The sequence below is a fragment of the Cricetulus griseus genome (assembly GCF_003668045.3).
Source record: "Cricetulus griseus strain 17A/GY chromosome 1 unlocalized genomic scaffold, alternate assembly CriGri-PICRH-1.0 chr1_0, whole genome shotgun sequence".
Lineage (NCBI taxonomy): Eukaryota > Metazoa > Chordata > Mammalia > Rodentia > Cricetidae > Cricetulus > Cricetulus griseus.
In genome coordinates this window covers 13,080,191-13,095,230 of record NW_023276806.1, presented here as the reverse complement: position 1 = coordinate 13,095,230, position 15,040 = coordinate 13,080,191, and the positions used below count along the sequence as shown (strand labels likewise).

The window sequence follows — 15,040 nt, the reverse complement described above, 5'->3', positions numbered from 1 at the left end:
TTTCTTCTCTTTCTCTGGTTCTAGCTTGTCCCTTTGTCTGCTTCTCCAGTTTCTGATCCATTTCCCAGCCTGATCTTTAGTCTATGTATTTGTGCTGACTTCAACTTTACACTTGCATGACTTCTGATGTCATTTACAGAGACTTGAAAAGCATGATTTTGTATTGCGATTCATGATTAAGACCCCCTAATTTAATGTCCCCCCTCTGTCTGTCTGTCTGTCTGTCTGTCTGTCTGACTTTCTCTCTCTCTCTCTGGAGATCAAAGTGCAGAGCTAAGCCACTAGTTAACCACACACCTAGTTAAGAGCTAAGCTACTAGTTATCCTCCACCCCACCAACTAAGCCACTAGTTAGCCACAGCAGACAGGCAATGGTGGCCACACCTTTAATCCCAGCACTCAGGAGATAGAGGCAGATGGATCTCTGTGAGTTCAAGGCCACCCTGGGCTACTTGAGAGTAAATCAGTCTAAAAGAGAAACAGAGCTCACACCTTTAATCCCAGCGGTAGAGAGGAATATAAGGCAGGAGCTCAGTGTAGTCTCAGGGCAGTCTGGGGTTTGGTGAGAGCATTGGTAGAGGTAAGAGCTCTAGTGGCTTGGCTGCTTTGCTTTTCTGATCTTCAGCTTGAACCCCAATATCTGTCTCTGAGTTTTTATTATTCGTCCAATAGGCCAGTCCCTTCAATTTACAGCTTCTGCTGGCCTGCCCTGCAGCACACACCACCATGGATCTTTCTTACACTGTGGCATCATGTGTTCTTTGTTTCAGAGGTTGCCAGCCCCTCCTGCTGGTCCACTTCTTTTCTATGTACCACACTGTGAAGGAAACAAGGCTCTAAATGTTATCCTAAGGGCTCTGGATGGACATTTCTTGTTTTTTCATAAGTGATGGTGGCCTAAATAAGAAATCTAACTAATGAAGCCAGAAAATCTGACACCAAGTGCAAAAGTGGTCATTTGGAGCTAGTGCAGTGGTCCATGCCTGTAATCCCAGCATTTGGGAAGCTGAGGCAGGAGGATCTCGGCAAATTAAAGGTCAGCCTGAAATACATAGCAAGTTCCAGGCCAGCCTGGGCTAAATAGTGAGACCCCATCATAAAACAAAGTCTCTCAGCAGGAAGAATGGAGCTGCGAGAGACAATAGCAACATTCCAGGCGAGAACCAGCAAGCCCTGATTGCTGACATCTTTCTTCCTTTTCCTGCTTCTTGTTCCCTAAGATTTCAAAAAGAGACTTATTGGACCTAACTCAGTCTTCCTGAATTGAAGACACTTCTGTGTCTGTTATATCATGTCATACCTACCATTTTGTCTGAGTGCTTATGTCCGTGACTTCAGGGATGACTTGTAAGCCCATGTCTTTCTCAACTTGTGTGAGCACAAAATTTTTATCTACGTAGGAAGCACACTCAATGTAGACATCTTTCACGCTGGAAGCATTATGGTCTCTGAAAGTCACAGGTGCTCCAAATTTGCTTCGTTTTCTAGAGATCATGTATGTCACCTGCAACACACAAAAACAGGAAAGAAAGCCCAATGAAGTCCCTGAGGAAAATGGATGTGTGGTCCACGGTTGGTATGCCCAGGCTCTCCCAGACTGCTTTGGATTCTGGATGTTCATCTCTAGCTCCATGTGGCTTTTGTTCCCACAACCTGAAGCCACTATTCCCCAGTGAAACCATGTTCACCATGCCTGTAGACACAAAGGACAAGAAGCTACTGGGAGTTTACATCTTAACCAGGGGTGGATCCGTAGGAGGCTTGTGGAAGTCCATCTCTGTGGCTTCTGTTGGGGATTATCCTTAGTAGAATTTGTACTCCTGAGTTCCTCTATGGACTCAGGACAAAGCCTGCTGGAGACCATGGCAAGCTTGTTCCCTTGGAGGTCTTGGTTTCCTTCCTGTCCAGCATCCCCAAGCCAATTGCACACAACCCTCTCCTCAGGAGTTGCTCTGGGAGGAGCACTTCTGTGTTCTTTCCTACCATTGCTGTAACCAGCTACCATAACTGGGGTGGCTTAAAACCTAGGAACCTATTCCTACAGCGGCAGAGGTGAGACATCTGAAACTGTCTAGCTGAAATGCTCTTTCTTAACCCCTGGTGCCAGCTAGCAGTCTTCATTGATGCTTGATCACAGTTACACTCTTCCTCAGGTCTTCACAGTTTTCGAGCAAGCATGGCTGGGGATTGGAGGGCTGGAGATCCAGTTCTCTCTCTTTCATATGACACCCTGTCTACATCTATACGTGATCAACTTCTCACAAGAACACTAGTCAAACCAGATGAGGGACCTATTCTGTTTTCGACCTCATTATAACTGATTATATTTTCAAAGACTCCCCCTGCCATACTAGTAGTGTTACACTCTGGGGCGCTAGACGTCAAGAGATTTAAGATATCCTTCTTTGGGGAACAGATTCAATCCATAACACCTGCCAAAGAAAGAGACCGTTATTCTGTTAGAAAGAAAAAGAAACCCCACATTTTCCTGTAGCTCATATAGCAAAGTTCAGGGTCCCTCAGGACAGAACAATATTCAGTGACAGGGGGGTAAGGACTGGAAAACATTAAAGAGTCTGACCCGTCGTTTTGATTCCTTGACAGATTCTTCCTCAATCTCTTTCTCACTGCCCAAAGACACCCACGGCTTGGACATGGGTGGCTTGTAGACGTATACATCTTCTGGAATGTGCTCCTTGAGTTCTTCTGGTTCCTCTGTCTCTTCTAGGCTCTAAAGAAGAGCAAGAAGCATTCTGTATGAGACTGTATCACACACAATTAACCCGGCTTTTATCTGGGTGCACGAGGCACTTCCTGGGTTTTTGTCAGCTTGTGTTTTCTTAAGTCAACTAAGCAAAAAGGGGGTGGTGGTGAGAGAAGAATCAAGAATGAAACTGGAAGACACCAGGATATAGAAGACGACAAGGAGAGACAAAGATGGGGAGGGAGAGGACACCCCACGTGCTGAAAAAGCATTGTTTACTGCATGTCTTTACAAATAATACAGATTGCTTAGTTTTATGGTTAAAATATAAAACCCAGTTTCCCTGAATTTATGAAGGGTTAGTTGATAAGGGGAGTGTGTGTGTGTGTGTGTGTGTGTGTGTGTGTCTGTGTGTGTGTGTGTGTGTATGTCTTTCTGTGTTTGTCTGTGTATGTGTCTGTCTGTCTCTCTGTCTCTGTCTCTGTCTGTCTCTCTGTCTCTGTCTCTGTTTCTCTCTCTCTCTCTCTCTCTCTCTCTCTCTCTCTCTCTCTCTGTGTGTGTGTGTATGTCTTTCTGTGTTTGTCTGTGTATGTGTCTGTCTGTCTCTCTGTCTCTGTATCTGTCTCTGTCTGTCTCTGTCTCTCTCTCTCTCTCTGTCTCTCTCTCTCTCTCTCTCTCTCTCTCTCTCTCTCTGTGTGTGTGTGTGTGTGTGTGTGTGTGTGTGTGTGTGTGTGTGTGTATTCTGTTTAGGATAACCCAACCCTGAGGTAAAATTCATACTCCTGAGTTTTTCTACAGATTCAGGTCAAAGTTCACCATTTGAAAGTTGAGCTGAGCTCAGGAACATAGACACTTCTAGGGGCCTAGGGTTGCCTCAGAAACACAGCTCTCTCCAGCAACCAGCCTGCAAGGGCTTGGAATTTTCTTACCTTTAAAAAGTTTTCCTTGCCCTCCTCAGTCCCGATGAGGTAAAAGTTGAGTCCGTATTTGAAGTCTTTGTCATAAACGAGCACCAGCTCCTCCCCTGGATATTCCTGACAGGACAGCAGCAGAGGAGTGTGAGAGATCATTGGCTGTGCCAACAGCACATGGACTTGTCTGACATGCAAGCACGGCGATAGTCTGCCTGCTAAACCCACGTCCCCATATTATTTAATTAAAAAGTTCTTAAAAATACAATGGATCCATGGGGGTTTTACAATGCAATTTTAAAAAGATTCATTTATTTTCATTTTATATTTATAAGTGTTTTGTTTGAATGAATTGCTGTGCACCCTGTGCATGCCTGGCTTCCATGGAGGCCGGAAGAGGAAGCTGGGTTCCCTGGAGCTGGAGTTAGCAGCTTGTGAGTCACCATGGGAAGCTGGGAACCAAACCTCCTTCAGAAGAGACGGCAGGACTCTGAATAGCCGGTCATCTCTCCAGTCCCATCACTACACAATTTTATTTCTAACACAGAAGGAAAACATCGGGGCTGGGAAAATGACCCAGTTGTTCAATGTCTTCTGTGCAAGCACGAGGACCTGAGTTCAGATCCCCAGTATCCATGGAAAGAGTGGCACATAGTGGCATTGTCTCTGACTTCAGTGTTGGGGTCAGGGGACACAGGAGGAGTCTCCCAAACTTATGGGCCAACCAGCCTAGCCTAACTGACAGGCTCCAGGTTCAGTGAGTGGCCTTGTCTAGAAAAATAAAGAGGAGCGCTATCGAGGAAGACACAGGAGGTTGACTCCCAGTCTCCACAATGCATGCACACACATGCACCTGCATTCACAGGGTACAATTACCCAACCCAACACACACACACACACACACACACACACACCACACACACTCACACACACTCACACACACTCACACACACTCACTCACACACACACTCACACACACACACACACTCACACACTCACACCACACACACTCACTCACACACACACTCACACACTCATACCACACATACTCACTAACACACACATTCACACTCACACCACACACTCACACAGCACACACAGACACACACATACACACACTCACACACACACTCAACACTCTGACACACACTCACACACTCACACCACACACTCACACACACACACTCACATACACACTCACACCACACACACCACACACACACACACACACACTCACACACACTCACACCACACACACTCACACACACACTCACACCACACACACTCACACACACACTCACACCACACACTCACACAGCACACACAGACACACTCATACACACACTTACACACACACTCACACCACACACTCACACAGCACACACAGACACACTCATACACACACTTACACACACACTCAACACTCTGACACACACTCACACACTCACACCACACACTCACACACACACACTCACTCACACACACACTCACACACTCATACCACACATACTCACTAACACACACATTCACACTCACACCACACACTCACACAGCACACACAGACACACACATACACACACTCACACACACACTCACACACACACTCACACACTCACACCACACACACTCACACACACACACTCACACACTCACACTCACACACTCACACCACACACACTCACACACACACACTCACACCACACACACTCACACACACACTCACACCACACACTCACACACACACACACTCACACACACACTCACACCACACACACTCACTCATACTCACACACTCACACACTCACACCACACACTCACACAACACACACAGACACACACTTACACACACTTACACACACACACTCAACATTCTGACACACAGTCACACAGTCACACACACACTCACACACTCACACCACACACACTCACACACACACTCACACACACTCACACACACACACAAAAGAGTGAAGTGTGAGCACTGTTTGATGGTGTGGCCTACATGCTTGGAGGCAAAGTGGGGCTGAAAGTATGAATTAAACAATTTAAAGCAGTATAAGAAAAATATTTTGAGAGACAGTCTTACTTTGCACCTCAGGATGGTCTGGAATTTACCGTATATCCCAAGTTGTCCCCACACTTGTGATCCTCCTGCCTCAGTCTCCCAAGTGCCACCACGCCCAGCTAGATTCCTATTTTAAGTTTCTGGTAAGAATGAAACTTTCATTTAGCCCCCTCACATAGGATTCCCAGGGGGCTGAAATAAAGGCAGTGCCAGAGTGGGATGCAAAATCTTCTCTAATTAGCTTGTGTTGCATCCTGGGACATTCCTGAGATAAGACTGAAAGCAAAGAGCAGGCTTGTATTTACCCGGACAATTTTTTTGACGGGGTGAAAGTCAGATACTGCAGCTCGGTTCAGCAAGTCTGCCAAGATATCATCTTTTTTGATGAACTTATATGATTGCTCATCTGTGAAATCTTCATCTATTCGGCAGTTGAATATTTCCTGGGTCTTGGTAGTTAATACGAGTGGATAAATTTCTGGATGGCCTGTGAAAACAAAGTGGAATTTGGACATCAACTACAATTTAAAATACTAGTACCAGGAAATGTGCAAGTTGCTGATTTTTTAATAATTTTCTTGGTAAAAAAATGTGAGACTCTAAATTTATTGTTTTTATATTTGAAGTGGTAACATTCACTGTAAACACTTTGAACCGTAGGGCAGCAGTGGCGCATGCCTCTAGTCCCAGCACTCAGGAGGCAGAGGAAGGCGGATCTGTGAGTTCGAGACCAGCCTGGTCTACAAGAGCTAGTTCCAGGACAGCCTCCAAAGCCACAGAGAAACCCTGTCTCGAACTCCACCCAGCCCCTCAAGGGAAACAAAAATGAAAAAACAAACAAACAAACAAAAAAAAACCACTTTGTACCTTGGGCTTTAAAGATGACTCAGTCGATAACCTTTGCCTTATAAACCCGAGGACCTGAGTTCTATTCATAGCACCCATGTAAAAGGTGGGCAAGGTGGGAGACCCTTGCAATGCCAGCCACAGTGAGCTGGGAGGTAGAGACGGGCAGATCTCTGGAGCTCCTGGCTAGGCAGGTTTGCCTACTTGGATATGCTCCAGATCAATGAGAGACCCCATCTCAGACAAAACTGTAGCAGGTCGCTGAGGAACAAATGATATTCAAAGGTGTCCTCTGACACCCACATGTGTGCACACATGCCCACACACATGCATCTGCTCAGACACAAATATGCACGCACACACACAGAAACTTGAGCAAAACAAAAGATGTTTACTCCAAGAACCAGCTTATTAATATTTTCCTCTATTCAGCCCATGTAGGCCTTTTAAGAAATTCTGAATCCTGCTTTTAACATTTTACTGTTACCTCAGACGTGTTTCTAATACGACATTAAATAGCATCTCTGAGACGTTATTTTAAATGAATGTATTCCTGTATCAACCATCTTCTTACTGGCGAGTGCTCGGTTTTTCTTGTTTGTTTCCGATTACTGTAACTACTCTTACAAATTAACAAGCTTATGGGTTCACTCAAGATGCTTATCCTATTGGACATCACTGGCTTCTGCCAAAGCCGGTTTCTGTCTCCCAACAACCTATTGTCTCATGTCAGCGTTGCTGGGGTCCCAGGGCCAATTCTTACTTTCTGTCTCTCATGCTTCTGCGTTTTCTCCACGCTCCCTCTAGCTGGCAGCACAGAGGCACCAGCAAAGGGAGAGGGAAGTCCTGCCTCAGGTTGGAAGTCTGTGCTTATTTTCCTGCAGAAGCACCCTGCCCCCAAGTGGCTCTATGGGATAGTTATTTATGCAATTTGAGGGCCTTAAATGATTTCATGCAGAACTCTGATTATGTATGAGAATATACTCTAAACTGCAGTTAGTTGCTGTAACCATCACTTGGAATACAAACTGATCATGAATTCAGGACAAACCTGTTTTTATCGCCCTCAGAAACAGTTTTAGTTACTGACTTTTCAGTATTGAAAACCAACATCCTCCGTAACTGATTGGAACACAAGGCAGATGGTGATGTTGGCATAGGTGATATGGTAAAGGCTCTATGGCTTCCTTAGGAAGCTGCTGGGGGGGGGGGGCGGTTGTGGACTCCTCTGCACCAGGTGGAGAGAGAGCAGGCACTATACTAACTAATGCAGGTGTTCAGAAGGCTGTCTGTCTCCCAGGAAACTGGACACACACACACACACACACAAAAATCATGTTCTCTTTTTAAAACTGTAACTTAATTTTTAAAGGTCTTTTGGGACAGAGTCTGTTGGTTTTAGCTTTTACTGTCCACTCAGGGCAACCTAGAATCACCCGGGAAGATTATCCACAATAGATTGACCTTATGGGCATGTCTATAGGGGAAGGTCTTCATTAGGTTAACTGGTGTGGACAGTTTCAGCCCACTGTGTGTGGCATTCCCTAGGCAAGGAGGGAGAGGCCCGGATGAGGGCAAGCACTTGTTTCTCTCTGCTCTTGACTGTGGATGTGAAGGAAGTCGCTGTTTGAAGTTCCTGATTTACCGCCCCATTCACCAAAGGACTATAAACTGAAATTGTGAGCCAAATAGACTCTACCACTCCTACGTGGCTTTATGTCTCCAGTTACGTTATCATGGCAGAAAAAACAAAATCTGGAGCAGGCTCTCACACTGTGAAAGCCGAGGCTGCCCAAGAACTCACTGGGGGAAAACAGGTTGTCTTCGAACTTGAGGCGATGCCCCAGCCTCAAGATTGTGTTTCATATTTCCTGCCCCAACTAGACACACAGCTCGGATCCTACTAACTTGGTATTTTTTCATAAAAAACAGTTCATTTTCGCTAACTGGATGTTTTTAAGGCAATTTAAAACAGGATTTGACATTTCCTTATGTAGAGGCTATTTGTAGCTGGGGCAGGCAATCCATGGTTACTGTGAACCCGAGGCAGCTGACAGAAAGCGTGCCCGGTGCCTTCATGTCCCAGTGCGACAGTGGAACAGAGCAAGGCCTGACGATTCTGCCACCCAACAGTCTGTGGCGACATTTAACAACACCATTGCTGCTTAGGCTGTACGACAGGTGCGGAGGACAGCGTCAGGACCAGGGGCGGCAGCACCGTGGGGACTTGAGCCTGGAGGGGGCGGGGTGTTCTTGCTCCCGAGAGACTGAGGAAGGAAGGTCGGGGCAGAGGAGGATGGTGGAGCTTCACTCGCGTGCCAATAAGAGTGAACTGGCACTGAGTGAACCTGCTGTGTGACCTGCCGTTTGGTGTGTGCTGTTCTGATAGAGTAACTCGCAGACATCCAAAGGTCTTTCGACACTCTCACTGCGTATGTGTGTGGTGTACATGTGTGGGCATGGGTGGGTGCACAGCACTGTATGATGTATGTGTGTGGACACGGGTGCCCGGCACTGTGCGATGTATGCGTGTGGACACGGGTGCAGATGAAGCTGGGATGAGCGTGCTGTGCTGAAAGAAGTTTCCACCACATGGCAGAGGGTAGATAGGAAACGTGTCAATTTAAGTTGTAAGAGTTAGTAATAAGACTAAGCGACTGGCCGTGCATTTATAATTAATGAGAAGTTTCCATGTGGTTACTTGGGAACTCGCTGGTGGGAAAGAAAATTCTGCTTACAATCAGGTATACAAAATACCTAAATATAATATAAACAACATACAGCAAGCTCATTGACAACATCAAATTAAATGGAGAGAAATTCCACTAAAGGTAATTGCACGAAAATCAGGAACAAAGCAACGCTTTCTATTCTCGCCATATCTATTCAATATAGTGCTCGAAGTTCTAGCTAGAGCAATAAGACAATGAAAGGAGGTCAAGAGGATACAAATTGGAAAAGAATTCAAAGTATCAGTATTTGCTGATGACATGATAGTATACATAACTGACCCTCAGAATTCAACCATGGAACTCCTACATCTGATAAACACCTTTGGCGAGGTGGCTGGATACATGATTAGCTAAAAAAAAAATCAGTAGTTCTATTACATACAAATGATAAAAGGGCTGAGAAAGAAATCAGGGAAACAATACCCTTTATAATAGCCACAAACAATATAAAACATCTTGGGGTAACTCTAGCCAAGCAAGGGAAAAATTTGTATGGCAAGAACTTGAAGTCTTTGAAGAAAGAAATTGGAGAAGATATGAGAAGATTAACATAGTAAAAACGACTACCTTACCAAAACCAATCTAACACAATTCTTTACAGACCTTAAAAGAACAATACTTAACTTCATATGGAAAAACAAAACAATCCAGGATAGCTTTAAAAAAAAACCTGTACAATAAAAGAACTGTGGGAGGTATCATCATCCCTGATCTCAAGCTCAACTACAGAGCTGTAGTAATAAAAACAGCATGGTACTGGCATAAAAACAGACACATTGATCAATGGAATTGAACCAAAGACCCAGACATAAATCTGCACACCCATGAACACTTGATTTTTGACAAAGAAGCCAAAAACTATACAATGGAGAAAAGAAAGCATCTTCAACAAATGGTGCTGGCATAACTGGATGTCAGCATGTAGAAGATTGCAAATAGGTCCATATCTATCACCTTGCACAAAAGTCAAGTCCAAGTGAGTCAAAGACCTCAATCTAAATCCAGTTACACTGAACCTGATAGAAGAGAAAGTGCGGGGACCGCCTTGAACGCACTGGCACAGGAGACAACACCCTAAATATATCACCAGTAGCACGGGCAGTGAGATCAACAGTTAATAAATGGGACCTCATGAAACTGAAAAGCTTCTGTAAGGCAAAGACACTGTTGGTAGGACAAAACTCCTGAAGAATCTTCACTAACCACACACCCAGCCAAGGGCTAACCTCCAAAATACATAAAGAACTCAAGAAACTAGACATCAAGTCCCCAATAACCCAATTAAAAATGGGGTAGAAGCCTACACAGAAAATTCTCAGATGCAGATTGTGGAGGCCAGCTTCCAGACCTGCTCCAGGGTAATTAAGAGAAGACGTCAGAGTGGCAGTGATTAGGAAGAATTCTTATCTGAGGGTAGCTAGACTTTTCTACCTGAGGGAACTGAATAAGCACACGCTTTCCTGATGGTGACCTTCTCTTTTACTTCAACTTAAATAATCTCTCTTTTTGACAGTCTTTCTTACAAACATACATCTCTCTCCTGCACGGTTACATATTTTTATATTCAGTTACATGTCTTTTCACATGGCCACACATCTTTCTTTTACACACATTTCCCTTCTACAGCTCTTTCCTATACAGCTTCTTCTTCCTTGCTTTCACACAGTTACCAATCTCCACACAGTCGCAGCTGTACATCTCATTTACATGGACAGCTCTCTCCCCATATAGCACTCTACATAGTTCCTGGGCCCAGCTTCTCTACATAGCAGAGGCTCCTTCACACAGCCCTCTCTCTCTTTCATACTCGCTCACTCGCTCACTCGCTCTCTCTCACACATACTTCTACGTTCCTCACGTTCATGCGTTCTTCCACTCACTCACTCTCTTACACCTCTCCCATGCTTCTTCGTCTCCCACACTTCTCTCTCCACGGCTGCCTATTCTCAACCCCGCTGCTCCTGCTCTCTCTCTCTGCATCAACGCTGCCTTTCACACAACCAAACTCTGGACAATTATAAGTAACATTTTCAGCGTCCTACCCATACTCATAACACAGGATAGGTCATGTAGTTTCTCTTAGGCTAGCGATGTCACATTGACCCAGACAGTAAACAATTGGCTGAACCTTGAGGTCGGGGAGTATGTGCAGAATGGCCATTGCCGCAGGGACTTATGCTTACTAAGGTTGCTTCTATCCTGACCTTGTATTAGCAAAATAATGCCTGGGAAAATGACCTCATGCATTTGTCTCCGGGGGCAACCAGCCTGCTTTGAATTTGTTCTGAAGTATAAAGTTAGTTGTCTGTGTAAAAGATTGTCTTTGTGACTGAGAATCCTATGTCTGTCTTCCTGGTCATCCTATGGTCATCTTCCTGACCATCCGCAGCTATGTGTGTTCCCAACAAGTACAAAACACACCGCCAAAGGGCCGTGGGAAGAGCCCCACAGCTGTTCTTATTAGGGAGGCAAGCAGTTGCACTCGAGAAAGTTACAGACAGAAAACAACTAATCATTCATAGTCACTATCCCTACAGCTCTCCAAGTGGAGCTCCCCAAGTGGGTCAACTTGTTAAACACCAGTTGCCACTGGTGTACATTCCCATTGCCCCCCGAGATTCTCAACAGAAGAATCTCAAGTGGCAGAGAAACACAAAAGAAATGTTCAACATCCTTAGCCACCAGGGAAATGCAAATCAAAAGGGCTCTGAGACTCCATCTTATATTTGTCAGAATGGCTAAGATAAAAAACACAAATGACGGCTTATGTTGGAGAGGAAATGGAGCAAGGGGAACACTCCTCCATTGCTGGTGGGAGTGCAAACTCATACAGCCACTCTGGAAATCAATATAGTGGCTTCTCTAAAAAAATTGAGAATTAATATACCTCAAGACTTGGCCATACCACTCTTGGGCATATACCCAAAGGATGCTACATCACCCAAAATGACACTTGCTCAGCTGTGTTTATAGTAGCTTTATTTATATTAGCCAGAACCTGGAAACAATCTAGATGCCTCTCAACCAAAGAATGGATGAAGAAAATATGGTGCATTTATACAATGGAACATTACTCGTCTGTAAAAAAAAAAGTGACATCAGGAAATTTGAAGGCAAATGAATGGAACTAGAAAAAAGAATCATCCCAAGTGAGGTAAGCCAGACTGAGAAAGACAAATATCATATGCACTCACCAATAAGTGGAATTAGCTGTAAAGTAATGAATAACTATGCTATAATCCATAGCCCCAGAGACACCAGGTAATAAGGAGGGCCCAAGTGGGGATGCATGGATCTCCTGGGTAGACTGGGTCCGGTGGGAATGGGAACTTGAGGAATTGGGATGTGGGGTGTTTGGAGGGGGAGAGTACTGAAAGAGATGATTGGAAAGGGGGGCATTTGGAACCATGGAGAAACCTGATTCAAGGGAAACTCCCAAGGATTTACAAGGATGACCCCAGCTAAGACTCCTAGCAATAGTGGATATATGGCCTGAACTGACAATCTCCTGTGATCAGATTGGTGACTCCCTCAATTGTCACCAGTGACAGACGGATGCAACACGAAAAATAAAAGGTCCAGAGACTGATATTGGGGTTCAAGCTTCAGGTTGAAGATCAGAAAAGCAAAGCAGCTGGCCACTACTTTTACCTCTACCTCGGCTCAGACGAAAGGGGCGAATCTCAGACTGCTCCCAACTTCACTGCTCCTCAGATTCACCCAGACTGCTATGCTCTCCTCAACAAGGCTAGAGACTCCAATCAATGCCTTCATATCCTCAATGTTGCTGGAGAATGAATGCCAGCTCTGAGACCCTGTTCCTGTCTTAAATACCTCTCATTAGTCTGTGATTAAAGGCGTGTGATCTCAAGCACTGAGCTCATCTTTGTGTGAGCTGCTTCTCTTTAGGGCTGGATATATTTCTTGTACCTCAGAGTGGCCTTGAACTAACAGGGATCTGTCTACCTCTACCTCCCAAGTGGTGGGATTAAAGGTGGGTACCACCACCACCACCCCCTGACTTCTATAGCTTGTGGCTGACTTTGGCTTCTGAATCCTCAGGCAAATGTCAATAAATCATAAATAATATATCACCACAGATGGAAACAGATACAGAGACCCACAAGCCAAACAATAGATTGAGCTCGGGGAATCCTGCTGAGGACAGGGAGGAAGTATTGTAGGAGGGAGAGGGGGTCAAGGACATCACAAGAACACCCACAGAAACAACTCACCTGGTCATAGGAACTCAGAGTCTGAACCAACAATCTAGGGACCAACCTAGGCCTTCTACATATATGTGGCAGTGTGTAGCTGGGTCTACTTGTGTGACTTCTAACAGTGGGAGCAGGGGCTGTCCATAATGCTTTGGCTAGCTCTTGGGACCCCACTCCTCATACTGGATTGCCTTGCCCATTCTTTTCCTTTTCCTTTTCCTTTTCCTTTTCCTTTTCCTTTTCCTTTTCCTTTTCCCTTTCCCTCCCCTCCCTTTCCCTTCCCTCCCCTCCCCTCCCCTTCCCTCCCCTCCCTCCCTCCCTCATCCCCTCCTCCCCCTCCCCAACACTGAGCCATCTCTCCTGCCTCTCCTCACACTTTTTCTGGGGTTCTGGGGATCAAACTCAGGCTGTCCAGTTTGCTTTATCCACAGCTGTGTCAGTCACAAGCCCTTAAATAGTCTCAATAGACTTCTTTTCTAAAGAACTGCTTTGACCAAATCTATTTCTCAGTTTAATTGCTGCTTTCTACTCTTATTTTTATTGTCTATTTTAAAATTACAGGCCAGGTGTTGCAGATGCAATCTAAGCAGATCCAAGGCTTGGGACCTAACTGGGCTAGATGGTGAGACTGTAAATAACACAGTCTCCGTGTGATTCCCACTCACCCATGCTCTCCATGTTCATTGGTTCCTCTTCTTCAGCAACTAAAAGGCAATGAATACCAAATTTACATTTTGGAATCAGATTACCTCACTTTGTGATGACATTGTAAAGCATCAAACCTGGAACAGACATGAAAACGTGCACTGGAGAATTCAACTACCGTGTAACTGGTTAGAGGAGAAGCAGGTAACCGCCCTTCTCTTAGGTGATGGAAGTGCTGGGGCCTTTCATAAACACTGTAGTGAAGCAAGGGGGGCGAGGCTAACCTCCAACACCTACTGTCCGTTTGACTTTATAACAGCAAAAGTGTTTCATTTTACTCGGTAGGTGATGCCAGAGTATGTATACACCGCACACAGCAACATACAATAACACACACAACAAGAAACAACCCATAAAAATCCCATTAAACAAAACAGACAGACAAAAAACCCAGTCCTACCTGGTAATGACGGCTTGATCTTCTTTTTGCCACGATGGGCCTTTTTCTGGCCCTTGGGGCTCTTTTGTGCTTTTGGTGCCATGGTTCTGAGGTAGGCTACAAAAAGAGATACATGATTAAGTCCTGGTTTACGCATTCAGGCGGGAGGCATTCTTACTTCGTGAACATGATGTTTTCTAGGTTCGGGCCTAGACTAAGCGGACAACGCATTTTCAGTAGGAACTTGGGGTTAGTCGGGTGCTCTGACTACAGGTTTTAATGCAACGACAACGTGGCTGATAAGATCCTGCTCCTGTGGCACCCTTGGCTGAGGTACCAATTCGCTACCCCTGCTTCACTGGGGTCTCGTTCTCTGTGGCTGCTCAATGCTGCTTTGTCCTTTGCCTGCTCACAGATGCCTCAGCTACACGGATGAGCCTAAAGTCCATGGGATGAGTCAGGTCTACAGCACCACATTGGT

At 45.2% G+C, this 15,040-nt stretch overlaps 1 protein-coding gene across 1 annotated transcript in view; it reads right to left on the bottom strand.

The window, feature by feature from the left end:
• Window positions 1-14,662, bottom strand: part of Dnai3 (dynein axonemal intermediate chain 3) — a 65,646-nt gene extending 50,984 nt beyond the window's left edge. The window contains exons 1-6 of the mRNA XM_035451614.1: window positions 14,581-14,662; window positions 14,141-14,179; window positions 5,986-6,167; window positions 3,634-3,738; window positions 2,582-2,731; window positions 1,305-1,504 (exon numbers count right to left, since the gene is read on the bottom strand). Of these exons, the coding sequence (XP_035307505.1) occupies window positions 1,305-1,504; window positions 2,582-2,731; window positions 3,634-3,738; window positions 5,986-6,167; window positions 14,141-14,179; window positions 14,581-14,662 (758 nt within the window). The remainder of the gene's footprint in view (window positions 1-1,304; window positions 1,505-2,581; window positions 2,732-3,633; window positions 3,739-5,985; window positions 6,168-14,140; window positions 14,180-14,580) is intronic.
• Window positions 14,663-15,040: the final 378 nt, after the last annotated feature.